Source organism: Nannobrachium achirus, assembly GCF_963921795.1.
Source record: "Nannobrachium achirus genome assembly, chromosome: 18".
Classification (NCBI taxonomy): domain Eukaryota; kingdom Metazoa; phylum Chordata; class Actinopteri; order Myctophiformes; family Myctophidae; genus Nannobrachium; species Nannobrachium achirus.
Window position 1 is genome coordinate 32,284,179 of NC_137825.1, and position 27,067 is coordinate 32,311,245.

A 27,067-nucleotide genomic window follows, 5' to 3' on the forward strand; every position below is an offset into this window, starting at 1 on the left:
TCCAAATGGTGTTACTTTCTACTCCATTCATCTGAACACTTTAGTTACTAGTTACTTTCTAGATACTGATTATCCTTGGCCAAATACATTTTGGCCATTTGAAAATAGACGATCTACAAGCTCACAATGTATGACGATGCGACACATTGCGAGCTTGTAGATCTGCCATTTCAAAAGATGTTTATACATTTGAAAACTTGAAATGGGACATTCTGCATAATGAGTACATTTTGATACCAATACTTTTGTACTTTTCACTCAAGTCAATTTAGAATTCCGGACTTTTACTTGTAACGGAGTATTTCCACGTTGTGGTATTGATACTTTTACTTAAATAAAGAATTTGAGTACTTTTTCCACCACTGTCATCTCTCTCACATGTCATATTATGCTTCCTCCTCTGTGGCAGAGAGACGAGCCAAGAGGCCCTCCTCCCCTCCGCTAACTCTTCTTGGGATACTTAAACACACCAAAACTGTACCACAGAGAAAAGAAAAAAACAACAACTATTTATGAGGGGGAGTTTATGGATGAATAACTCATTTGAAAATGAATGTACAACAGGAAGGAAGGGTGGTGGGGGGGGGGGGTTAAAGGAAGAGCAGTGTGCCAATAAATGTCCTCCAGTGCTATTCAACCCCCTGAGTCAGAAAGAACACGAGAGAGACGGAGAGACAGACAGATAGGGGGACAGAGAGAGACAGAGAGTGAGAGACAGAGACAGACAGATAGGGGGGCAGAGAGAGAGATAGAGACGGATAAGAGGACAGAGATCGGGACAGAAATACAAAAAGGCAGAGAGAGAGAGAGAGAGAGACACACACACACACACACACACACACACACACACACACACACACACACACACACACACACACACACACACACACACACACACACACACACACACACACACACACACACACACTCTAACTAGGGCATTAACGACATGTCGACTCGACTCAGTAAAAAGTTGAGTTGAAGTCGACTTTATTGTTTTGATGACGTCGTCACACCGTGCATGAACCGGGGGACAAAACCCCCGAAACCATGTGTTCCATTCCATTCCATTGAAAAAACACAGTTGGAAAAGTAGAGAATCATCATGTCCTTGACAATATGCAATCCTACTGTTTGAATGCTGTACACACGCACTAATGCGTTTTTAGTTTTTTTAGTTTTTTACTTTCGACTTTCCCTGGTGGGAGTTGACTTGTGAAATGAAGGTTAATGCCCTAACACACACACACACACACACACACACACACACACACACACACACACACACACACACACACACACACACACACACACACACACACACACACACACACACACACACACACACACACACACACACACACACACACACACACACAGGGAGTAGGGCCAAGGGACCACGAGGTTCTTTGAGATGATGATGATGATGACCTGAAAAGCCCCTCGTCAACATTCCTCACACTACACCAGTAAAGTCTTGCCTGTTTTATTTATTTAACCGCACACACCCTATCTATACAGCGTCACCCAATTCTGTTGGGCTATTTTAGACCAAGACAATTGTTACAGAGGGGGAAGAAGCTGGGGCCTGTTAGTAGTGATGGGCCTTTGGGGTTTTAAGCAGGCCTGTACTGGGTTTAAGCAGGTGATTGTGGTTACATGTAGACACTCTGGGAGTGTACCGCTAATGTTGTCTGGCATGCCGACAGCAGCAATTAACTTCATCTTCAAGCTAACCTTTTTCTTTCTTTCTGCAGTTTAAGTATCCCAGATTGAGAGTCCTTGTATTCTCCCACAATGGTGGGATTCATGAAGTAACTAGTAACCAAAGTTTTCAAATAATTGTAGTGGAGCAAAAGTACAATATTGGCATCCAAGATGTAGTGGCATAGAAGTACAAATACCTCGACTGTACTAAAGTAAATGTACTTAGTTACTTTGCACCACTGGCTGCCAGTTCCCACCTGTTGTGTGGGAGTTTCGACTGCTCCAGGCGGTAACGAATAACTGCTAGCTTGGATAGCGTCGTCTTCAGACTAGGACTCAGGTCTAAGACGTACAGGTCGTAGGGTGCTTCCAATCTTTCAAAAAGGACAATACGATCTCCCACCATGCAACAGCATATACCAGATACCTTAAAGCCTGAGCCTGGGCCTTTCCACTTGGTCTCAACCTTCTTCCAGACATAGAGTATACAGTATATATGTCACAGTTTGTTTGAGGTTCAGTAAGATTGATACCAGGAGCGCTCGTTTTTGGGCACAAGGTGGAGCAAGAGTGCCTCCTTCGAGGAACTACCCATAATTAGTCCTACAGGGTTATAGTTTTATGAATAGTTTTACTGAGGTTAGGGTTAGGTTTAGGCATAGTAGCATTCACCAGGTTAGCATTCACCAGCGTGGGACTAATGGGAACAATGGAGGAACAATGAGACGTCGGATCAATGCAGTCAAATGCTCTACCACTGAGCAGCTCCCCAATGCCATCGGCTTCTTCCAGGGACTGCCCATAAGGTGAACTAAAACAAGCGCTCCGGTCCCAATCTTACTGGTACCTCAAACAAACTGTAACATATATATATATCCAGAAAGGTAACTGGAAATCGTTTTAGTTGCTCACCCAGCGCATAGTCCCTTACTTCGCACTGTGGGTGTGGGGACAACTTATTGATTTTTGTTTTATAGTTGCCCGGTCTCACCCGCTTGCTGAGTGCGGCCCCTGGTGGGGGGGCTGCGGGGCCCGTCCCCCGCCGCGTTGAAGGGGGCCACGCTGATCATGTAGGTGGTGTAGCCCGTCAGGTTCTTCAGCTTCACCCCTCCCTCCGGCATGAAGAGGGTCCGCAGGCGCTCCGTCTCGTTCTTACGCTGGAACTCCCAGAAGTACACCTGTACGTGAGAGGGCAGAGAGGGACGATGGGAGGTGAGCTGCGTGTTCGTAACATACAGTAGGGTCACGATACTTTAGGATTTGAACGATTATGCTTCCTTAACGGTTCCCTTTAACGATCCCTGCTGATCCGTCCGTGTTAATAGCACCCCGTAACGGCCTTAACTCTGAACGTGTAGAAATGGAACCAATAATCCTTTCTTTATTTGACGTTTCAAAGCAAAAAAATAATCAATCAACAAGCTCAAAATGAGTCATACTGTGACGCGTTGTGAGCATGTAGATCAGATAATTGCGCAATTCTAGAAAACATTTGAAAAAATAACTTATGAACTGTCTCATTTATTCATACAGCATATAGTTCAGGGTTCCCAGAACTGCAGTCAGTCTTAGCACCACCTCCTGAGTAGCTAGGGTCAAAATGAGTTTCAGCTAACCATAGCGAGTGGTGGTGGGTGGGGTTTTGAGGACAACTTGTGTCATCCTAACCATAGATATAAAAACCTAGATCCATCATTCGCCACTACAGTTCATTGGAGAGACCTGTATCGCAGCCTCCATCCCAGGGAAGGCACGCTGGCCAATCACAGCGCATCCTTTCCGGGACTTGTCAGAATCTAGGGTGCGTTCGAATAAACGAGCGACTAGAGGGCACACCAGTGCACTTAGTGCCTATATCCGAACGCACCCCTGGCTTACGAAAAGACCCACACTAACCCTGCCTCTGACTGGCCTACCGAACGTCCCCTTCTGTGACACACAGAAGCTTGCCTAAACCGAGATTCAGACGCCCCAGAGTCGGAGGAGGCGTCTACATTTGTTTGTCTATGATCCTTACCTTGTATCCCTGGATGTCTCCGTTCTGGGCATTCAGAGGGGGAGGGTCCCACGTCACGTCCAGCTGTGTCGCCGTGGATGATTGGATAGCCACGTTCTGGGGCGGCGCTGTGGGCACTGTGACGGACCGATCACGGAAAAAACAAACAAAACATTTCATTAATCACGTATGCGTACAGTTTGTCGTTGTACAATACTGCCCTACAAAGTTAGTGCAGTAACTAACTACGCTTTTGGACACCAACTTATTTGTGTATCCCAAAGGTCAAATTTGCCTTTTGGGAGACAAACAGTTACCTCAAGAACAGGTACACAATTAGTATATCGTTGTTGTCGGGTGGAAACCTTGTATTTCCAAAACCGTTCGTTTTGTATTTATCATTTTAAAAATGAACTAACCTAGTGTATGAAGAAGCAAACAAATTTGAAACTTGGAGATACGAGGTTTCTACCCGACAGTGACGATAAGCCGATATCTCATTTGGCTGACCAGTTGAAACACTTTTAAATCCCATTTATCAGTTTTTTTTATCATAGTTACTGCACTTTGGTTTTGTAGAGCAGTAGTGTTTGAGCTGTGAAAAATAGCGAGTCTAACAAGTCGCCATCGGCTATTTCCCGATCTGCCATTTTCATGATTTTCAAACCCTCGACCATCTTGTGCGTTTACTATTGTTTTTCTTACTCGGTGTGTGGCCTGGTAATGACAGAGCCTGAAGCTAGGAGGAGCTCCTCAATCTAAACTCTTTAACCTACACAGCCACAGGCAGGGGGGATTTACCAAAGGCCAATTACACCTGAACTCTCAAGGAGCTCATAAAGGGAAGCGATTTCAGCGAGGAGGTTGCCATGGCTGCGTGCGCGCACACAGGTCGCTTATAATCCTCACACGCACGCACGCACGCACGCACACACACACACTCACAGCTACAAGATACCGATTGAAATGACATAAATATGGGTGGCCGTGGAGGAAAGTAGCTACATTTACTCAAGTACTGTACTTTTTGAAGCGGTGAAAGCCGCTTCCAAGGAGTGGCTTTGTGTGTCCCGTTCATGTCCATATATGGTAATTTCAGTCCAGAATGAACAGGTTTTATCTGTCCGTAAATGTGTGTCCCATGTGTGTCCCCTCATGTCCATATATGGTAATTTCAGTCCAGAATGAACAGGTTTTATCTGTCCGTAAATGTGTGTCCCATGTGTGTCCCCTCATGTCCATATATGGTAATTTCAGTCCAGAACGAACAGGTTTTATCTGTCCCGTACGTCCAGAATATGTGTGTAGTGTACTAGTGTCCGTCCCGGTCTGATGATTGGATGATTAAAAATGTCCAATGAGACCATACTTTGAGGATTGGTCAAGCTTCACATGACAATCCAGCCCTCCAGATAAAATCATTCATTCATTCAGAATTCTGAATTCTGAAGCTCTAGAACACATATAATAAAAGTTCACCACTTCACTTCGAACCGAATGTATATACAGAGTTCATAGCTCTAGAACACATTGAATATATTAGGACTACTGTAGTAGTCCTAATATATTCAGTAGTCCTAATATAGTCAAGCTTCAAATGACAATTTATGACAATAATATACATGCTGCTATATTTTTGTCCAGGCCTTAACCCTTATCCCTAAACTTTTTTTTCACTATTTTGGGTAAGGCATGGACTAAAATAGAGCCCATGGGCTTCCAATCCACTGCATCTCAGAGGCAAACATTGTAATTTTGACTGTCTTGAACGGTCTTGACGTACCTGCCTCTCCGACAAACACCTCCTGAGGGGGGCTGGTGGGACCCTCGCCCACCGCGTTGTACACACTCATGCGGATCTCGTAGCGCTTGTGCTTGCTCAGGTCTGCGGGGAAACCAAAGTAGTAGTTTTAGCTGCAGGGGCATCGTTAATTCATCGTTAATTCCCAGAAAAGGCCTTTTTTATTGTTTATGTTATGAACACGACGGCTGAGGAAATCACTGATTCCGACCGAGCCGTCTAATTATGGGGTTTTGGTGGAATTTGCGGCAGGAAGGCACTGAGGCACATGAGGGATGTTTGGATATCTGCTTTCATCGAGTTTTATCCAAATAAATGAACCAGACAGAGAGGAAGAGAGAGAGAGACACACACACACACACACACACACACACACACACACACACACACACACACACACACACACACACACACACACACACACACACACACACACACACACACACACACACACACACACACACACACACAGAGAGAGAGAGAGAGCGAGCGAGAGAGAGAGAGAGAGAGAGAGAGAGAGAGAGATATTGAGGGGAGGATTGTCCCCCTAGTGGCCAGAGTGAGCATGGTGACCTCGGCACACATGACAGGCCTGGCTGGGAAGGAACTCCCAGACAGTTCTTCCAGGTAAACAAGTCTCTAATGGTCTCAACGAGGTTAATGTCAACTCAATAAGACCAGGTGCATTTCCTGCCTCATAATGTCAGGCAGCTGGCAGCTTAATCATATAATATCATGATCATAATAATAAGCTTCCAGTACAGTGTATGGACACCAGACGGATGCTTCCTGTGTCATAACATGGTCATGTGTCATCATGCTTGCTTGTGTAGGCCTGTTAGTGTGAGTGGGCGTGCATGTTTGTGAACTTGTGGGGCCAGATGTCCCCACAAGTATAGTAGAATGAGAGTATGTGTCATGCAGTATAAAGCACTGTGATAACTTACTGTCCAGCTCGTACTGGGTCTGTGTGGCCTCGCTCAGATTGTGTACGCTGTATGGTGCTGTGGATGAGCGTGGGCACGGGCACACACGCAGCCACACGCGCACACACACACGCACACACGCACACACGCACACACACATGCACAAGGAGAGGGAGAAGAGTGAGGGAAAGAAAAAAGAGAATTAATTTATTAGTCCGGTAGTTCAGGCCTAGTGGAGACATTTAGACTCTTACACGCTACCAAATATCATAAGCACACGCTCTCTGTCAAGGTGACTCTCCACCAAACAGATTACAAGAGACTCTTTCCAACTCCAACAGACATGCAACAGACTAGCAAGTGCTCCGTTCTTTATCAACTGCAGCCAGTCGGCAGGAGACGCTTTCCGACTTAATGGCACGGTGGAGAGTTGGCTTCACACACACACACGTGCACACACACGTGCACACACAGTGGCTGAGCAGTACGTGTCAGAACTTCTCAGAAGTGGGATCAGCAGAAGAAGACGGCACAACAGACCCGCTTCCCTTTTGAATGAAAGTGAGAGTGTAGAGTAGGCGGTCACCTGTGAGCTCGGCCCAGGTGGTGGAGGGGCTGTTGACGGTGTGGGCGGAGGAGTAGCTCCTCAGCCGGTCGTACAGGAGCTCCCGGTAGCGGACCCTGAACCCCAGCAGGATGCCGTTGATCTTCTCCTCCGCGGGGGGCTGCAAGGGTGGAACACCACTCCACAGGTTAAAGTCACATTGTGTAGGTAAACAGTTAAACCCCGTTATGGTCCCTCAGGGCTCTATACTAGTGTCTTTTCTGCTTTCTGTTATTGTGGGGAAAGCATTTGCTGAAAATGGCCGATCGACAATGTCAATCTGCTATTTTGAGCGAAAGCTTTCCTCACAATATGGATGCTGGGGTCTAAGTGGTTAAAAGTCAGGGTCTATAATGCATTATAATTGCAACTATAATGCATGTGTCATAACACTCATTATAAATGTATATGATTACGCATAATTCTACCATACCTTAGTCAGGTATAAAGTGTCTTTGTTGTTAAGTTGTTATGCATGGCTATAAACATTTAAGTGTTATGAAGCCTCATATGTGCATTATAAAAACGATTATAATGCATTATAGACACAACCTTTAATGGAAGTTGTTACCTAACTGGTATGACACATCGGTCTGATGAACCACAGTGGCCAATGAGGTATCTATGTTTATTTATTATAAATAAGAACAGCAGAACCGGACCAAAAGATGCGGCGCCATGTTTACCATAGTTCAGGAAATGTTGCAATTACCTCATTGACATAAAACTCACAGATTGCGCCTCAAAAGTCTCATTCTCTGGGTTATGCAGCAGTGCGGTCTGTCTGTGTTATTACTCGCATATTTCCCTGTTGTATAATTACATTTTATCAGCTTATTTTTGCATCTTCCTTGCCTCAGTTGCAGCGGGTTTTATTGCAAAAAGCAGACATAAAAAAAAAGAAAGACTCCAGCCAGACTGGGAATGAGGAGGGGGAGAAAAGCGTTGCCCATGCGATGACAAGCCCACGGGGAGAGGAAAGGTAAAGAGAAGTGACTCTATATCCTAATAAACTCTTCAAGCGTTCTCTATAAAACCAAGATGGTGGACCCGGGGGGCTCCTTTATGACCTGTTAATTCAGGAGTGTGGGAGAGAGGCTGGAAAGGGCATACTATGTGAAGTTACTCCTATAGTAGGCCTATATGTGGACTTCCAAGCTCTCTAATTAGGCCCTACATTGACTGACAACTCTGTGGATCTCACCAGACAATTAAACCACAAAATACTGTTGCCGTCGGGCAGAAACTTCTCATGTCCATATTTGAACTTTCTGTGTTTTTCTTGTAAGGCTGGGCGATATTAGGAAAACCTCTGTTATTCAAAAACATTGTTGAATACCTCGATATCGATATTACTCACAATAGAGTCAAAACAATTGCATTATATCGTTTTTAATGTTTACTGCTTTAGGTCCACTGCCTGCCTATAACCCAGAAAATTAATAGCAAATCCATGCATGTACACTGCACAGTACACAGGTTAGGTAGGTTTTATTGAAATAACCACATCTGGTTACAGATGGACTGCTTTTTTACATGTGCTACGTAGTATAATGTTGAAACCTCATATGTCCAAAAGCGTTTTGTATTTATCATTTTAACAATGATGCGAGGCGTTGTGTGCTTGTAGATCTGCTATTTTCACCAGTTCTGTGAGACAGTCTTGTATGATGAAGCAGGGCTTTACTTTATGAGTGACGCTCTGTTGATTTCACGCACGCACGTCACACGCTCACACACACGCACGCGCACGCACACACACGCACACACACAAAAACACCATAAAGGCCGAACCGATCACGTTGTCTCGTCTCCTCACCTGCCAGTGAATCAGGACGGAGGTGGTGGTGTGTGGCGTAACAGAGAGGATGGTGGGAGCTTCGTCGGGTGCTGTGGGTAGGTGGGGGGAGGGGGTTGGTAGAGATAAGACAAAAGGTTAGAACGAATTTGTTCAATTGAGCTGAAAATGTGTGCCGTGTCCCGGGGAAAAAGCCTTAAGTCTCTGAGCACTGGCGGTGGCATTCACGGGACATAAACCCTGCAGGGAGAATCAAAACAAAAGCTGCCATTGATTGAAACGAGTGGAAAGTAGCACTTTGGGAGATAAGTGGTGGAAAAGTACTTGGGTTCAGCAAAAGTAGCAGCACCACAGCGTAGAAATACTACAAGTAGTAGTCCCGTATTCAAAGTTTTATGAATAATATTTGAGTATTTGAACAGCAGATCTACACGCTCACAGCGCATCGTGATGCTGACATGCTGTGCGTTTGTAGATCAGGATTTAAACAATTTGTAATAGATCTGGCAAAGTAACTTGTATCAAAACAGTTTCCAAATATAATGGCAGTGGAGTAAAAAACTAACTCAAATGTTTGCCTGTGAGATGTAGTGGAGTAGTAAGTAAAACTAAATAAAAGTATGTCATATTAGTACATATTAGGTCTATACTGTAGGTACAGTACTTGAGTAGATACTTTCCCACCACCGTGCCAGAGGGGTTTTAGAGCTGTTGTTTAGTTGTCGTGGCAACTGCTATGACATCACTCACTGTCTCACTGCCAGCTCTGTGCTAACAATAACAATAAGCCAAGTCATCCTGACAGCAATTTACAATTTACAATGCAGGCATTTAGCAGACGCTCTTCATCCACAGCCACTTAGTTTACTGCAAGCAAGGTAAACGCTTACATCAAATGCAGAGAGACAGTGTAGTGCCTCAGTAATCTAGGACAGTGTTTCTCAAACTTTTACATTTCAAGGTCTCCCCTTTACTCAAATGGATCCAAATGGACCGGTTAGGGTCCATTTGGTTCCATTTGTATACTGTTAAAGTTAGAGACTTGTATTGGTCAATCTAAACCCCATAAAGGAACCCACAAAGTCCCTGGAACCCACTTTGAGAACTACTGATCTAGGATCCTCAAAATAGTACTTAAGTACAGTACTTGAGAAAATGCACTTAAATACATTACATCACTGGTGAGTCAAAGGCTTCGCCAAAATCAACATGTCACCAGTGGTGACATGTTGATTTTGGCGAAGCCTTTTTTCATTACATTGTTTTAAGATTTTTGTGGGGCATTCATGCCTCTATTGACAGCACAGTAGGCTGAACGGAAATGATGAGAGAGAGATGGGGAGTGACGTGCAGCAAAGGCCGTCGGGATCAGAACTTGAACCTGCGATGGTACACTGTCAGGCTAACAATGAGTTGATTTTCACAGAAATGTGTTATTTAGTTTTACATATTTGATCTACAAGCTCATGCATTGTGAGCTTGTAGATCAGATATTTTCAAAAGCCCCAATAATTTAGTACTTTTCCCCAAAGCAATTTTTTTTTATTCCAGACTTTTACTTCTAAATTGCTGTATTGATACTTTACGAAAAAATTAGTAGCCTACTTTTTCCAGCATTGATGATGTCTTACCGTCTTGCAGAGTGGTGATGGCCTCGCTCTCCTGGCTGTATTCACTGTCTCCGATGTCGTTGGTGGCCTTCACTCTGAACTGGTAGGAGGTGAAGGGCTTCAGCCTGAAAGGTGCACAAAGCACAGAGCAACACACATCAGTATTTAATCACTAGTACAAGCTAAGAACAGTTCAGTAGAAGTCCAGTTGCTCTCAACCTTTTCAGGACGCAACAACCCCAAAATAATCATAATTGTGGGCTCGCTTCAGTCCCCAATTCATATTTATTCTTTATTCCAACACTATCTTTTGACCTATCCTACTACTTCCACATTCTTTGAGCTAGAGATTTCGTTCAAACTTCAAGCTTGTATTTTTCTCTTTACAAATTTTTATAATTTTTAAGATTTTGAAAAAAAAAAGAAAAATGTTTCCCAGTGGAGATCCTCTGGGAAATGAATTCTGTCTTACCATTTATATTACTGCTTGGGCTTGAGCTGATATGGATGTGTGCATTTTCTACTGTACATAATATACTTTGTGCATGTTTTCAGCGAGCCTACGCAGTTTCTGCAAGAACTGCTTTTCTAGTTTAACTTGGGATCTCCCAAAATAATCACAATTTAACCGGGGATTCCCCAAAATAATCATTATTTAACTGAGGAACCACCAAAAATTATCTTATTTGAACTTCATATTTTACCTGGGGACCCAAAAAAATTATCATAATAGAACTGGGGACTCCCCATCCTGAAAAGCATTGAGGCATTACATTTAGTTTGACTCAATTCCACTGATAAACATTGTGAAAATAGCCGATCTACAGTACAAGACCGCCCTTGTAGATATAGGACATTTAACCACCATTAACTCTGTACTTAGTCTGCTCTTTTTTCCCTCTACACAACACCTCTTTGCCAAAAATAGACCATCTAAAAGCGGTCTACATCAACTGTTTGGTAAAGTTCTCCACAGAATAGGGAATTGTTCATGTCAATAAAGCCTTCCTGTTTTATGCTCGTAATATACTGAAGCCATGAGAAATGTGATGAGCGCCACATGCTTAAAGGCCCTGAGGCATGTGCTGCATCGTTAAGCTGTAACAACATATGCTAACCTCATGGCCTTTCTCCTGTGGAACTTCACGCACCTCCGCTGCATTTTCCACATCATTAAAACCAGACTAGCACCTTGTGGGAGCAGCGTTCTGTTGGACAGCCTCTAGCAGTGCTAATGTTCCCATCCATCCCTATTCGACAACATAGTTCCACAAATCCGAAACGGTGGGATTGCAGCACAAAACGTATCAAGAGAGATGATCATGTTTGTTTGAGATGGCTATATGGTCCTTTCAAATACTTTTCTGTTAAAAAATGATGCTTAAAGTACAGCAGCAATTGAGTAAATCGTCTCTGTCGAGTGGCAACCTCATATGTCCAGAACTGTTACTTTTCAGGATTCAAATTCAAAAATTGCAAACGTTGCAGATCAACAAGCTCAAAGTGTGTCGCTCCCAGGGGGCCAGTTTTCCAGATTTAACACGGAACTAAGTGTTCCTACGATTGGCCGCTAGTTGCACTGTTCTTGTACCAAAAGCCACGTGTTTTAGGACTCCATTCATTTCCACCAAACTTTACAGTTGATTTTCTTGCCTTAATAAACATTGCCATAAATTCTGTCTGGTTCCTGTCGCTAGTTTATAGTCTCGTTTCAATCACCAAGATATGTGTTTTGTGAAAATATGTTCCAATTCATTTTATAATTGATGTTAAAGCAGGGTGTGCTTTAAGAGGGCCGTGGCTATCTTGTGATGATTCTGATCCAACCAGAACCCCCAAAATAATTTGGGGACCCCCCTGGCGGTTGAGAACCACTGGCCTAGCGTACCTGTCCACGGTGTAGGAGCTGGCCTCGTGGTTGACCGAGGCCGACTGGACGGTCCAGTTGCTCTCGGGGAGCTCCCGGAGCTGCACGGTGTAGTAGCGCACGGGAGAGAGGCCGTCGCTGCCCGGCTCCCACGACAGCAGCACGTGACGCGCCCGCACGCGCTCCTGAGGCACCATGGGACGGCTGGTGGGCTGGGGGCGAGCTGGACGCAGAGAGAGTGAGTGAGAGAGAGAGAGAGGAAGGAAGGAATGAAAAGAACAGCAGGGGTTAAAGCAAAACAAATCCCAAGACTGAAATTTATTTTCAGACCATGTCCCAATACGTGATTTTTGAAACATGGCGCACACAGCGCACAACAATATTTTGGGTGTTTCCCTGAAGCTCTGAACTGCCTTCACTGAATGTGAGTGTGTCAATCCATGCTTCATTTTATATAAGTATCTTCTGAAGTTCTGCTGTATCCTATGCTAGTCTGGCCAATTCAAATACTCATATGTTGAAATTATAACTGCTTTTTAGTTAGAGATAACTTGACTAGCATTTTGACGACTTTGTCATTCACGCCACGGCCAGCGCTACACCTCCCCCATATTACTTACTGATCTCAGAAATAGCCCTTATGGAATCCTCAAGACTGAAATCAGTCCCCAGGACTGAGAACTTTAACCCCTGGAACAGTCTTATCTTCCCAGCTCTCCTTACGTTTTCATGAATGTGTGATTTGAAAGCTGGTGAAGCTTTGAGTGACGCTCCTTGTCCTTTGTTAGTCAGTTCAATTTAGTCCCCTCACATCTATATACAAATTGCATCCTGCAAATAATTCTACTTTTATTCAAACAACAAAAAAACTGTTCTACCTCAAAGACAAATGCAAAGTAGCTGAATAAATGAATACGACTGAATTACTGAATAAATGAATATTACTGAATTTACTGAATAAATGAATATTACCGGGTAAAAACAATTAAGCGAGCGGGATCAGAGGGAGGCAGACGGGACTTGTTCTCGTCCTCGTTGCCATGGTAATGCAGGACCTCTGGTAAACAGCCAGAGGACACAGTCAGTCACATCTGCTTCCTGTCTGACTGTACGCTATGCTGGAGGACAAACACTTTGGCTCCCTTGGAACTTCTCCTCCAAGACCATGCCAACACAGCCATCCTAGCCAGGCACGTGCACACATAGACATCAAAGGGGGCTTGAGGCCCTGCTCTTTTATCTGTCTGTAAAAAGTGCCCTCTGTCCAGAACATGAATGCAGTTTTTACTATGGTGAAAGAAATGCAAATGTCATTCTTTCCATGCCATACCTGAAGGCAGCATTCAAGAGAATTGCCTTGTCCAAACTCTCCTGAACTCGAATGCAGCATCTTATGTTGAAAGAATTGCCCTCTCTGTGTAGAAATCCATGCTTAGTTCAGTGTGGTATCTAGCACAGAAAATAGCCGTCCTCCAACTGTTGCGACGCGTTGTGAGCTTGGAGGTCTGCTATTTTCAATATTTCCACCAAAAGGCCCTTTTAGAAATATCAGCCCATCTCTCTAACATTCTCTGCACGTCCCTGTCTCCAAGACCATGCCAACACAGCCATCCTAGCTCTGCTCCAGAGCGTTAGCGAGCTCTCGCTAACGATCTGCTAGACATAGATAGACCATAGAGGTTCAGCCTTCTTCATATCAAGGTCCATTATTTATTCAGCATTTGAGCCACAGACCACCATTTGAGATGAGATTTAGCCTCTCAGACCCAAGACTTTGACAAGATTTTGTCCACAATTCCATGCTGTATTGATGTGCTACCATAGGAGAGATAACAGGCAAACGTTATCTCTCCAATCGTACAATCCTTCTACATTCTCTAATTGTGTAGACTTCTAGATCTTGTTTAACAATAATTCAACTCTACGCTCTCAAGAGTTAAAGAGCTAAAAGGTTCCATTTCGTTTCCAACTCATCATTACCTCTCTTCTCGGTGGTGACCACCAGGGCATATTTAACTGTAATAACCGTAGTTAAATGACAGACCACTAGGTGCCACGGTTACCTCTCTTCTCTGTGGTGACCACCAGGGCCTCGGCCGCCTCGCCCCAGCCCTTGCGCGTCTGTGCGGTGATGCGGAACACGTAGACGGACTCCTGCTTCAGGCCCGTCACCGTGTACTGCCGGGCGCTGGGGTTCAGCACGTCCACCGTGGCCGTGTTGCTATTGGTCGAGTTCAGCCGGTACGTGATCTGATAGGCTGGGAGGAGAGGCAGACAGAGGTGGGGCGTATTAGTCAAGTTAACGTTATTAATTGCACATAAAAACAACAGTGCTTTCCAGTCAATATAACATCACATAGACCTCAAAGTTAAGAGACCACAGAAAGATATTTTAAAACATGTAGATAGCAATACAATTTAAAAACCCTAAAAATGATTAGTCATAGACATGTATATATATTGCAGAATTGACTAAACGCATATCACGATGACTTAAAAAATACGATTGAAAACATAACGTTTTTATGAAAAGGTTTACTAAGGCAATAAAATCAAGCATAAAGTCCGCACAAAACCTAATTCAGTTGTATTGAGACGATTATAATGTATTGCAAAAGGTAGAAGGTGAAATAGCTGGGCCATTAATAGGAACAGCAGGCTGAACGAGAACCCGGAAATTAGCTTCAATTCCAGCGAACAAACAGGGTTTTTCCCATGGCGTGAACAGACAAACTTAAGGCCTAGCTACTACAATAAGTAGAAGAATTCCTCCGGTCTCCGGGGGTTGTGGGGTGGTTGTACTCACCCAAGATGATGCCGTTCGGCTGGGCAGGAGACTGCCAGATGAGCCTGACCGAGGTGGTCCGTACTTCAGGGAACAGGATGCCCACCGGGGGGCCGGGCACTGCAACACAAGAGCAGGAGGAACGATTCTACAGATGCCTTCTAAATCAGTAGTTTTCACACTTTTCAAAGATAGCAGATCTACAAGCTCACAGTACGCCACTTATTGCCGTGCTGCGAGCTTGTACATACAGTATACTATTTTTTAATTTAAAATGACACAAATGCTTTCCCAGTTGTAATGGATTAAATACAATTGACAACTAACTGAAACAGTATTGTGTGTGTGTTTAGCACATAGAAAATGTTCTGCTATTTTTGCCATTTCTCTGACCTTGTTGAATGTTGCCCCATGACATCATTTTTTTTAAATCGCTTTTCACAAACAATTAACTAAACTACAGTAGCAAACCCGCTTTAAAAACAAATTAAAACTAAGCTGACATCGAAAACAAAAAGTGAAATAAGTAATGAGAAATGCAAAACTGCAATAACCTTGACACACACGCGCGCAACACATCCACGCACACGCGCACGCATGCACACACACACACACACACACACACACACACACACACACACACACACACACACACACACACACACACACACACACACACACACACACACACACACACACACACACACACACACACACACACACAAAACACCTTTTAAACAAACAACACAGAGCTATCTGTGAATCCCAAATGGGGCTCGGGTCCAGACACATAAAGGTGATATTTTATCACGCTTAATGGAGAGAATTCCACTGTGCTCTACAATAGCCCAGCCCCGCATGAATTTATTTATACACAACAAATTAAATCATGAGTAAATGAATGCATGCGGTGCAGAGAAACGGCACAATATTGATTTTTATACATTATTCCTCCCTACCTCATTGAGTTAAATATGCAAAAGGAAATAGTGCAAGAGGATTTATACTGCAATGCCAAATGAGTACTGCAGTTAACCCATTTGCAGTGTTTTTTACGGGGTGACTCCTACCGGCAGAGCAATCTAGACCAGGGGTCTTCAAGGTTTTCAGGCCAAGGACCCCTTAGTTGAGAGAGAGATGAAGCAGGGAGGGACCCCCACAACCTGTTCATAGATTCCATATCTATATGGACCAACGCGAGGCGTTGTGAGCATGTAGATCTGCTATTTTCACAATAGAACCATGTTATACAAAATGTAATTCCTCAACTCTTAGTGCTCGTCAGGATGGGGGTCCCCAGTTAAAATATGATTGTTTTGGGGGTCGCGGCCTGAACCACTGGCCTAATGGATGGATGGATGGATTGATCCATGCCGTGGCGTGCCAGTGTGGTGCGTACATACCGTCATCCAGGGTCCTCTCCAGGATGGCTGGGGAGCTGGGCCGCCCGTCGCCCACGCGGGTGAAGGCCAGCACCTGGATCTGGTAGAGCACGTACTTCCCCAGGCCGGTCAGCTGGACGCTGTGGCTGGCGTTGCCCTCCACCGTCCACAACTGCACCGCCGCGTCACTGTCTTTCTCTTTGTACACCACCTGTAGGAGACCAGAGCAGGGATGGGACAATTTACTTCTACAGTTGATTTAGTCAACTAAAATGCATTTTGGCAGTTCTTACCCTTGATGGCATCTTAATGCCTGATTTATGCTTGATTATACCTGATCTACAAACTCACAACGCATCGCAGGCACATTGTTGGCTTGTTGTGAGTTGTGAGCGTGGTGAGTTGTAGATCAGCTACAGTATTTTCCGAGTGTGACATTCGCGCGCAACCAAGCATGAAATGACTTGACTTAGTTTAGTTCCAGGGCAATTTTAATACAGTCACATTAGTAGTAAGAAACCCAGCGGACCCTAACGGGCTGTAACTCTGACAGTGTGTACGTTGCATGGAGGTCTGTGGACCAATTGCATAACAAACTGGTGGTCCTTGAAATTAGTTGGAAAATCACGGCATTAAGTGGATGATTATATAGTCACTGTCGAGGAGAAACCTCTTATCTCCATATTCTAACTTTTTGTGTTTTTCTTTTATCATAAACGAACGCGCCCTACTTGATCATACTACACGCTCACACAAAAAGTAATGATTCACTCAACTCACAATTACATTTTCTCTTACAAAGATCCTGTATTTTCTTATTTTTTATTTGCCCTTTGCTGTTTTCATCACGATTCAAATTGCGATTTAACTGTGATTTGTCACCAGTTTGCGTCGATTTCAATCGTTTTACGATATATCGTGACATGCCTGCACAAAAGCATCCAAAGTAGCAGATCAACAAGCTTGTTTCATTGCGTTTCAGCACATTTCAAGTTGTAGATCTGCTACTTTTGATACTTTTCAATTTTAATCCAGAACAGTTTTAGACATAATGAGGTTTCCACATGACCGAGACAATATTACATTTTCTTTTCTTTTTTTTTATTATTATTTTATGATTTTTTTATCCCACGATTTTGTAACCCATTTTTCACCCAGTGCCAATTGTCTAAACTGTAATCCTGGGCGCTGCGCTCCCTCTGCCAACCTGGGGAGAGCCCCGAACTGAGCTCATGCTTCCTTCAGTGCATGAAGAGTGAGCATGCCGCTTCTTATCACCTGACGGGGGGGGACAATAATACATTTTTACAGTACCTTGTAACCCAGGATGAGGCCGTTCCTGTCCGGCTCGGGGACCTCGGACCAGCGCACCAGGATGCTGCTGGAGGTGGTGGCAAACGCAGAGACGTTGGTGGGACCACAGGACGAGACTGGAGAGGAGAGAGTAGAGTAGAGTAGAGTAGAGTAGAGTAGAGTAGAGTAGAGTAGAGTAGATAAAACATATTGTACTTTGGCGTCAGTTCAGAAAAAGCTAAGGTATGGCAACATGACTGGTGTCTCGAACGCGCGCGAAGGTGCGCATTCAAGACACCAGTCATGTTGCCATAACTTATCAACAGGCATGATTCATTTATTTTGAGAAGTACATTTTTATTTTTTTCCCCCCGTTTCTATGGTTTCTTGGGCTGGATATGGCAGCCTGGAATGGTTTTTCAAGTGCAGCTAAACTTGGCATGTTAGTAAACGTGCCACAATTAACAATAATGCATTGCACCTGTGCAGCTGACCTGTGGAAACTGGGAATATACCATCTTGTCAAGATGAATAAAAATGTGGAGAATATAATTATAATAGTTGTTTTGTAAAATTTGCATTTGTAGTTATTTTACTGTAATTTAACAACATAATAACCAGCACAGATAGACAAAGAGACATTCATGGATTTATATTTAAAAGTAACTTTTATTTCCCCCCCTGGACCCAGGGTATGGCAGCTGCATACCCCTGCCAATCTGCCATACCCAATTGACACCCCTGCTTTGCATATCCCTTTCATAACTTTCTTTAATCACGTTTGGGCATGTATGCCCAGAAGAGGGAGTCCATGTTGTTTAGAAGTGTCTAAATGTGTCTGTGGGGTTTTGTTTTTAATAAATATTTGAACCAAAGAAATTATTAAAGAACTTGTGACTAAATAAACAATATTACATTTCCTAAAGAAATAAAGCGGTTTTGGACATCCACACCCGGCAGCCACAAAATGGGTTTCCCTTGTGTCTGTGCACGCTGGTGCACATGCACGTGTGTATGTCAGAGTGTGTGTGTGTGTGTGTGTGTGTGTGTGTGTGTGTGTGTGTGTGTGTGCGGTGCATAAGTGTGCACATGACATCTCCAGAGAACCTGGTGAACCATCGAGGCCTAAATAGACTATATCGTTGCTCTCGGGCAGAAAACCTCTTATCTCCAATATTTTAACTTTTTATGTTTTTTGTCCTGTACATTAACGCCCTGCTTGATCATACCTACAGTATGTCACACCAAAGTAGCGATCTAAAAGCTCTACGAGTTGTAAACTTGTAGGTCTGCTATTTTTACCACTTTAGAATAGAGAGGCGTGGTCCTGACATCACTCCCATTACCCCTACTGTAGGTCACTGCGTTATTTCCTATAGCACTGGTTCACAAACACTGTGTCGGGTGGGTCGGGTCCCTTTATTAGTTGTTTTCTATATATTGCTTTTAATTATTATTTATTTTAAAACATTTTCCAAAAACATTACATTTTTTTTGTTATTAACCCTATTAGTGCCTATCCCGAACAAGTTCGGCTTTATTTCAATCCAATACAATATTTTATTTGCTATTTTACTTACCCCGAGCTGCTTGGAGCAACGTGGGTGGTCCTTGCTCGTCCAGCGCTAGCCAACGAGAGACGCTAGATGGTCCGACGATTTATTCCATTGAAAATGGTTTAAAATAAAGTTTAGAGCCCCCCAAAAAAACCTCAATCTATACTGTCGGCGGCGCGACGTATTCCAGGGTGCCTATCCCGAACTAGTCCGGGATATTTAATAAAATGAATTATTTAATCGGAGGCCTCAACGAAGCCCCGGTCTAAACGTCCATCCATGGTCCGGGCCAACACTCGGCCATACACGGGCCGTAGTCGCGCTAACGGCCGCATCGCGCCGCCCACTCCAATAATAAATCACATCTTTAGACAGGATTTTCTCCGGATTGTGTTCCCAGACCCAAAGAGAAAGTTTTTTGCGACTGAAATAGCTTTAGATCGGGCTTCTAAATGGGTTAGCATTTTGGCTACGTGTCAGCTAGCTTCCTCCTCTAGTCACCCATAGCATTGGCTGGAGTGAAATCCCAAGGCACTTGGGACAGTGTCGACGGAAGCTAGAGCGAAGGTCTATAGAGAAATTTCTGGCACTTTAGCGCCCCTTGTGGCCGGCGGCACTGTATGAGTTAAAAAACAAATTCGATTATAATTTTTTATTTCTTTTTATTTTTTATTTATAATTTCATGAATAAATAAAAGAAAAATCGGAGAAATTCCATAAATTAGAAAAACAATTATTTAATAAGTAGTAAATAAGCGTTGCGTTGTGAGCTTGTAGATCTTGTGGTGCTATTTTCACTAGTTTGGGTCCCGGGCAAACGTCTAATATCTCTTTTAGGGCTCTAGAAAAGTTTGGGAACCACTGTCCCTATAGGGTAATCTTAAGATTGTGTGATATAAAAAACAACGCCAGTGTCACCCAGGGGGGACAGCGCCCTCTAGTGGCAGTGATGTCAGTGATAAATAGGTTTCTGTTTAAACAAATGTATGTATTTTGATTTATATTAATATGAACTGTGAAACTATTTTGGACATTCAGTCTGCTAAAAGTAGGGCTACAGCAGCAGCTGTGGCCAGCTGTTCCATCGGGAGGGGTCATATCCTTTGATTCACAATGAATGTTGATTGTCCTTTTGTTTACTGTCTGCGTTTTGAAGAACAATCTCCTTGATCAGTAGGTGTCAAGTATCTCACTTTGTCTCCCGGTTTAAACCATTTGTCTGTCTGAGTAGGCCATGACTTTGTGTATTGAAACTGTATTTAAGGTCACTTTATTCTTGATGTGGACACTCAGTTGAGCCTGGCCGGCCGTGAGGTTAGGTCAGTGCATTTAGGACCTTGGGTCCTCTCTACTTGATTCTATACTTGCCTATCCTGGACTTTGTTTTTGATGCTTTCTTTGAATAAAGCTGCAAGGAACGACTACCTCATTACCTCCGGATTCCATCTTCTTCTTATATTTTAGTAAAGGTTCTATCTTTCTTTTATTTGTATTTCTTATTTATCAGTCAGACTCCGGTGGTCTACTATTTGAATCCTGAAAGGCAACAGTTTTGGACATATGAGGTTTCCACGCTATGCAGACTGAGAGAAGAACAGAGCAGCTCTCTTCCTTGGCTCTCATCCCTGGACATAATGCCCTGGTTCCCAACAATCTGCTGCAGTGAGTGGAAAGAGAGAAAAAAGAACAGCAGTGCAGGAATTCCACATTCTGGACCATGTGTTCCCAATTTCCTACGACTCCTTTCCCTCAAATTGCTTCGTTGGTATCCTCCTCCCCCGCCAATTGGTAACCAGAGAGAGAGCACGAGAGAGGAGGAAGGAGAGAGAGAGAGAGAGAGAGAGAGAGAGGCCCAGGCGGATACGTTGTTTTCTGTCTAGTAAGGACAGTGGAAGTCCTTTAAGCCTAGATATTAGTGTCCCTATATTCCGAGGCAAACAGATAGTTTGTATACAAAAAAAGAAAAAAAGAGCCCAGGGGCACCTAAGTATGTATGTAGGATTTTAAGCAGTTTTAAAAAAAACGCCAAGGTCCTGGCCCTGATGACAGACTTAAGCGGCTTTTACATGACTTCGCTGTCAGGCAGAAAGCTCTTATCTTACAGGAGCGGTGCTCCTGGATGGAGCTAAGCTCCAACATCTGGCTTTGTCCGTGGCCTACATCTGGCCTACATCTTGGAACAAAGCACTCAAAGTTTGTTGTACGCCCAGGGTCACACTGGCCAAGCTTCGTGGGACTCTTAATGAAATTAACTCATAAATAGTACCGCTCACTTCACGCTATAGGTGTGGTTTTGTTGTTGTTGTAAATGAATACCCTACTGGTCTACTTGAGTACAGCATCACACAGAAGCATCAAAAATAGCAGATCTACAAGCTGGAAACCCGGCGCAAATTTTAGAATGACTGCTGAAGAGTAACAGTACGATGTTTCCACCCAAAATACTGTAGACGATGACAGGGGTAGAGTCAGAGTGGTGAGTGTGGGATAGTGACAGAGTGCTGGCCAGCTGTTGAATGCATGGAATCTGGGCAGCGGTTGCTGCAGCCTGATGGGCCATCAGTAACAGAGCAGCAGTCCAGCACAATCAGGGTATAGTTCAAAATTGGTGTTTAAATGGGAATTCTGCACCACTGAATATAACCTGCTGGCAATAACCTGGCACCCTGGCATAATACACAAACACTGCGCTACTCCATTTGTACCCGCTATGCCAGTTGTACTGCTATACGCCAGAAATACGTCGGGCAGAAAACGGTCGCAAATCTGTACAAACCGAACTTCCAAGTAGGTCGGGAGTGGCTTATTGTCGGTATCAGCCGGTAACACGCGGGAGTCTGTCCCCGTTACAATGCGCTAGACCCCTGGGAGATGGACTGCTGAGGTGGAGCGCCACACCTACCATCAGCTCCCAGTACTTGCCGCACGACTTGCCAAGCTGTGCTACTCATACGCTGAGTTGGCGGTGCTCGGAATCAAACCCATGACCTTGCGGCACAAAGGCGAGAGCTCTACCGACTGAGCTACCCGGGCACAATGTGAATCTTTCCAGGGTCCAGGAATCACTGCCTGCCTCGGGTGTGCCCACTGAGGACCCAAAAATAATGTGTCTGTCTACACATGAATCGTTGGATTTATTATGAGAAAGGTTGCTTAAATGAATGTATAAATGATTATCTGTAATGTAATGGCTCAGAGTTAGTGTTGAAGTGATCTTGAGCAAGACACTGAATGTGCAACTGCTCCTGATGAGCAGATTTCTTACATGATTCAACAGCAGCGGTGTAAAGTAACTAAGTACATGTACTCAAGTAACAATTTGAGGTATTTTTACTTTACTGGAGTATTTCCAATTTTCAGTACTTTTACTTTTACTACTACTCCACTACAGTACATCCGAGGTGAAGCCGTGCAACAGGTGGATTTGCGTTTGAGTGGATTATAGCGAAATGCAGGGATTTAATCGCACAGGCCTTTGAGGAGTTAAGGCTGATTATTGTGCAGAAAATATAGAGATAACAAGGATTTACCCCCGGTAAATGGATTGGTCTTGGATTCAGTTTGTGTGAGAAATATATAGGGTTTGGATGGGGGAGTTGGAGGGTGCACTACAGTAAGGGTGTCTTTATACTGCTAGGACTCCCTAAAAAAGATTGATCCTGCAAATTATTCAGAACTCTGCTGCTCGGGTCCTATAACCAATAAAGTGGATCCACATCACCACGGCTCCCTGTGTGTCAAAGAATTGATTTCAAAATATTTGTAAAGCATCGAAGGATTTAGGGGCCAAAACACCATTCCTGATCTTATGTGATATTCATGAACCATTCAGAACCTCTGCAGTCATGTGGCACATGGGTCTGCTTCCAAACTCCCAGAAAACTGCAGGTCAGTTAGAACTTCTCTTGTTTTATTCCCCCATGTGATAAATAGTAGGTGTTTCCCATTAAGGAGATAAAGATGTTTAACGTTTTCTTTTTACTGAATTTAATTCAAATGTCCCATTAGCCCAAATGCGCTAGCCTTGACAACCTTGCAGGCTTATGCAAAGGTTAAAATGTTATTTAGATACCATGTTATGTAGACAGATGGCAGGTTCATTTGTTAACCAGGCAGCCTATATATAGTGTCTACAGTTTCATTGTACAGATTATAGATTTTTCGATATTATAGCCTACTCTTTAGACCACACATGGGCAACATACGGCCCGGGGGCCGAACCCGGCCCCTCAACCATCTCAATACGGCCCTCAGAGTCCTCAAGAAAAACAACATTACCTCCATAAAATCTACATCTTAACTAAAAGGCAGCATCATCTTTTTAGGGAATTCAATTTAACTCAACTCAGTTAATTATTAGTAATTCATACGTAGGCCTATGTATGTACCATTTGAGTATATTCCATCCATATGTACTCAAATGTTAAATGTTTATAATGTAACAGTGAAACAGTCTGCCATGAATCCATATTTATAAAATAATTCATAAGCCTTAAAGACACCACACAAATAGGCAATATGTTTGCTGTGTCTATCAAATTCATGCTTTTTTAACTTAATTCAGCTCTATGTGTTTCAATTTTCAATTGTCCAATATGTGTGGCCCTTCGCTCACTTTATCAAAGTCAGTATGGCCCCCTGGAAAGAGATATTGCCCACCCCTGCTTTAGACTGTTGATAGGTTCTTGGTTTACCTATGATCCTAGAATACTATTTCTACGCATTTGATGCATCACATCGTGTTTACCTTGCTTTAATTGCTATAAATCGCTCTGGATTAAGAGTGTCTGCTAAATGCCTAAATTGTGAATGTTATATTTATAACATTGCTTTTGCTTGATGCTTGATTTAGGTATGTAAATGCCTTGTTATCGAAACAAACTTGAATTGCCTTAGTCTGGAGACCAGGCAAATCTGCCATTGCAAAAGAGAAATGCCCTCTTAGTCTAGGCTAGCCTTGCCTTTCCTTGCCTTGTGTGCGTGCGCACAGTACGTATGTGTGTGTGCGTGTACGTGTTTGCATTGTGCGTGCATCTCTCACCAGACTCCCGGGTCCACCCTCGGACCGGCTGGCTCCAGGGCCCCGTGCCGATGCCGTTGATGGCCTGCACCTTGACCTCGTACTCGGTCCACTCCTCCAGGTCCTCGATGGTGAACTCCCTCTCCAGCCGGTCGGCGATCACGTGCGTCAGCGCCCCCCGGCCCGGGGCGCTGGTACTGCGCGAGTACTGCACCCTGTAGCCCACCAGCTCCGGGTTCCCGTTGTACTCCCACTCGGGTAGAGGCTGGAACGCAACAGGGACACAGAGACAATTAGATAGGATGAGATTATAGATAGTGAGGTAAGGTTAGCAGGGTACTTAGCACCCACCGTAGCCAGAGACTGGTCTCGCTGGCGGAGGGTACTTACCACCCATCGTAGCCAGAGACTGGTCTCGCTGGCGGAGGGTACTTACCACCCATCGTAGCCAGAGACTGGTCTCGCTGGCGGAGGGTACTTACCACCCATCGTAGCCAGAGACTGGTCTCGCTGGCGGAGGGTACTTACCACCCATCGTAGCCACAGGCTGGTCTCGCTGGCGGTGCGCAGGGTGACGTTAGCGGGGGCCATGTCTGGAGGAGCCTGCAGGGTCTGGATCTTCCTGGAGGGTTGACTGGGAGGACTGGTGCCCACGATGTTCACCTGACGCATGCGCAGCCTGCATGGTGGCCAGGGGTTTGCACATTAGTGTTATGTTTCATTCATTCATTCAGCCCAGTTTAGTCTTTATGCCAATTCATGATTCCCTGTGTACTCTTCTTGTCACTGCTAACTCCTACACCTACAGTATCCTATGGAGTGCACAGACACTCATGTGTCTACTCTGATGCATGTGACATCAAGGCCGTTCTTTTCACCTGACAGTGAGGAGTTAGCCTACAAGCCTGGTCAAACCATCCCGGTCACACGAATCCACATGCATACCGGTCTGGCCCACAAGCGTTGGGAGGGCGTTTTGCAGAAACCAAAAAGTGGAAGGGCCAATTACACTTACTGTAACTGTGTGCCAAAAACGTGAGCTTGTAGCGGGGCTATTTTGTGCTGACACCAAGCTTAGAATGATTTGACTTAGTTATACTAGATCTATTCTCCAACATCTCCCTCTCTAACATGTTAGTACATTTTTATTTGACGACCACATTGTCAATTTAGTCATTTTTTCGTTTTTTATTTAGTTTTAGTCAGTGAAAAAGATTATTTTACAGAAAATGTGATGAACATTTTTTGTCGTCAAAAGTTAACACTGGAACAGTGAAGTAATTTCTCCACTGTACTCACCATAAATCCTACTTTATGAATTCACCCCACCCAACACAATCACAGGTAACCAGAGAAGTTGAGTGACAGACATTTGTTACCAGATGCAGATGAGAATAACTGATTGTGTGATTCATTGGTTGGGATAGTGAGGTAATCCTGAACATGATATTTTTCCAGACAGTGGTGCTGCTTGCCAAAAAAAAGAATAAGAAAGAAATGAAGATAATTAAATGTATCTTGTGTCATGTGATGACAGCCACTCCCGAGAACACACTGCAGGTGAGCTTCGCCCTACCTGTTTGTCTGTTGATACCGTCACTGTCGGGCAGAAACCTCGTATCTCCAAGTTTCAAATTTGTATGTTTTTTTCATAAAGTAACGCCCTGCTTCATCATACAAGACCGTCACACAAGACTAGTGAAAATATCTGCAAGCACACAATGCCTCGCGGTGCGTTGTGTGCTTGCAGATCTGCTATTTTCAATAGTTTTACTTTTTTTAAATGATAAACACAAAACGAACAGTTTGGGACATACAAGGTTTCCACCCACCCGACAACAACAATATATATTGTAACTCTATGGGTGTAAGTGAGGAGTGATGTAATGACCTGTAGAAGGTGTATGGGTTGTTATATTGTAACTCTATGGGTGTAATGACCTGTAGAAGGTGTATGGGTTGTTATATTGTAACTCTATGGGTGTAATGACCTGTAGAAGGTGTATGGGTTGAGTCCTGGCACCTCCATGGAGCGCGCCTCAGGCTCATTGGCCAGCTGGTGGACGGTCACCCAGTCTTCACTGTCTCCAATCGTCCCCACCTGGGATGGGGAAAAAAAAGAAGAAAAAAAAAGAAAAGAAAAAAAAAAACATCAAGCTGGTTAAGTGATTTTTTGGGGTTAAATAGTTCTATATTCTGATAGTACTCAGACATTATAGTACCAAAGCAAAAGTAGATGGTACTCATTGTCATTATGCACAATGTCCCATTTCACAAGTTTTCAAAAGTAAAATTATATAAATCTTTTGGAAATAGCAAATCTACAAGCTCACAATGCGTTGCATCGCGACCCATTGTGAGCTTGTAGAAGTGGCCGAAATATATAATGGGCTAAAGTGGTTAATGTATGTTTTGTAATAATATTAATCAAAATCTAGAAAGTAACTAGTACAGGGGGTTCCAGACGATACGCGGTCACCGCGTCCAACTAATTCATTTTCAATGAGAGGCGGGCAGCTATTTTAGTTTAGATGCGGTGAGGCGAGCGGGCGTGGTCCTGTGAAAAACCCGCGAGCGTGCTCATTTGTAGATGCGCACGCGGGCAGTGAGAGCTGGATTGTGTTCATCTTTGTGAAATACCACGCTGCGTTTACTCGCTGAGTGAGTGTGTTTGATCCTAGCGGCCGGGAGCCCCTGCGGCAACCGCTGCTCGTCTGTAGGG

The 27,067-nt window shown here is 44.0% G+C and overlaps 1 protein-coding gene across 1 annotated transcript in view; it reads right to left on the minus strand.

The window, feature by feature from the left end:
• The window catches only part of LOC308303245 (protein sidekick-2-like), a gene marked incomplete at its 3' end in the record, with an annotated part of 219,311 nt that overhangs the window by 53,482 nt on the left and 138,762 nt on the right, over positions 1–27,067 (minus strand). Inside the window, exons 22-36 of the mRNA XM_080747572.1 lie at positions 26,337–26,446; positions 24,874–25,024; positions 24,367–24,610; positions 17,791–17,906; positions 16,498–16,687; positions 15,116–15,214; positions 14,373–14,567; positions 12,331–12,532; positions 10,464–10,567; positions 8,854–8,924; positions 7,017–7,155; positions 6,452–6,508; positions 5,487–5,588; positions 3,725–3,840; positions 2,699–2,885 (exon numbers count right to left, since the gene is read on the minus strand). Coding sequence (XP_080603698.1) covers positions 2,699–2,885; positions 3,725–3,840; positions 5,487–5,588; positions 6,452–6,508; positions 7,017–7,155; positions 8,854–8,924; positions 10,464–10,567; positions 12,331–12,532; positions 14,373–14,567; positions 15,116–15,214; positions 16,498–16,687; positions 17,791–17,906; positions 24,367–24,610; positions 24,874–25,024; positions 26,337–26,446 — 2,083 coding nt within the window. The remainder of the gene's footprint in view (positions 1–2,698; positions 2,886–3,724; positions 3,841–5,486; positions 5,589–6,451; positions 6,509–7,016; positions 7,156–8,853; positions 8,925–10,463; positions 10,568–12,330; positions 12,533–14,372; positions 14,568–15,115; positions 15,215–16,497; positions 16,688–17,790; positions 17,907–24,366; positions 24,611–24,873; positions 25,025–26,336; positions 26,447–27,067) is intronic.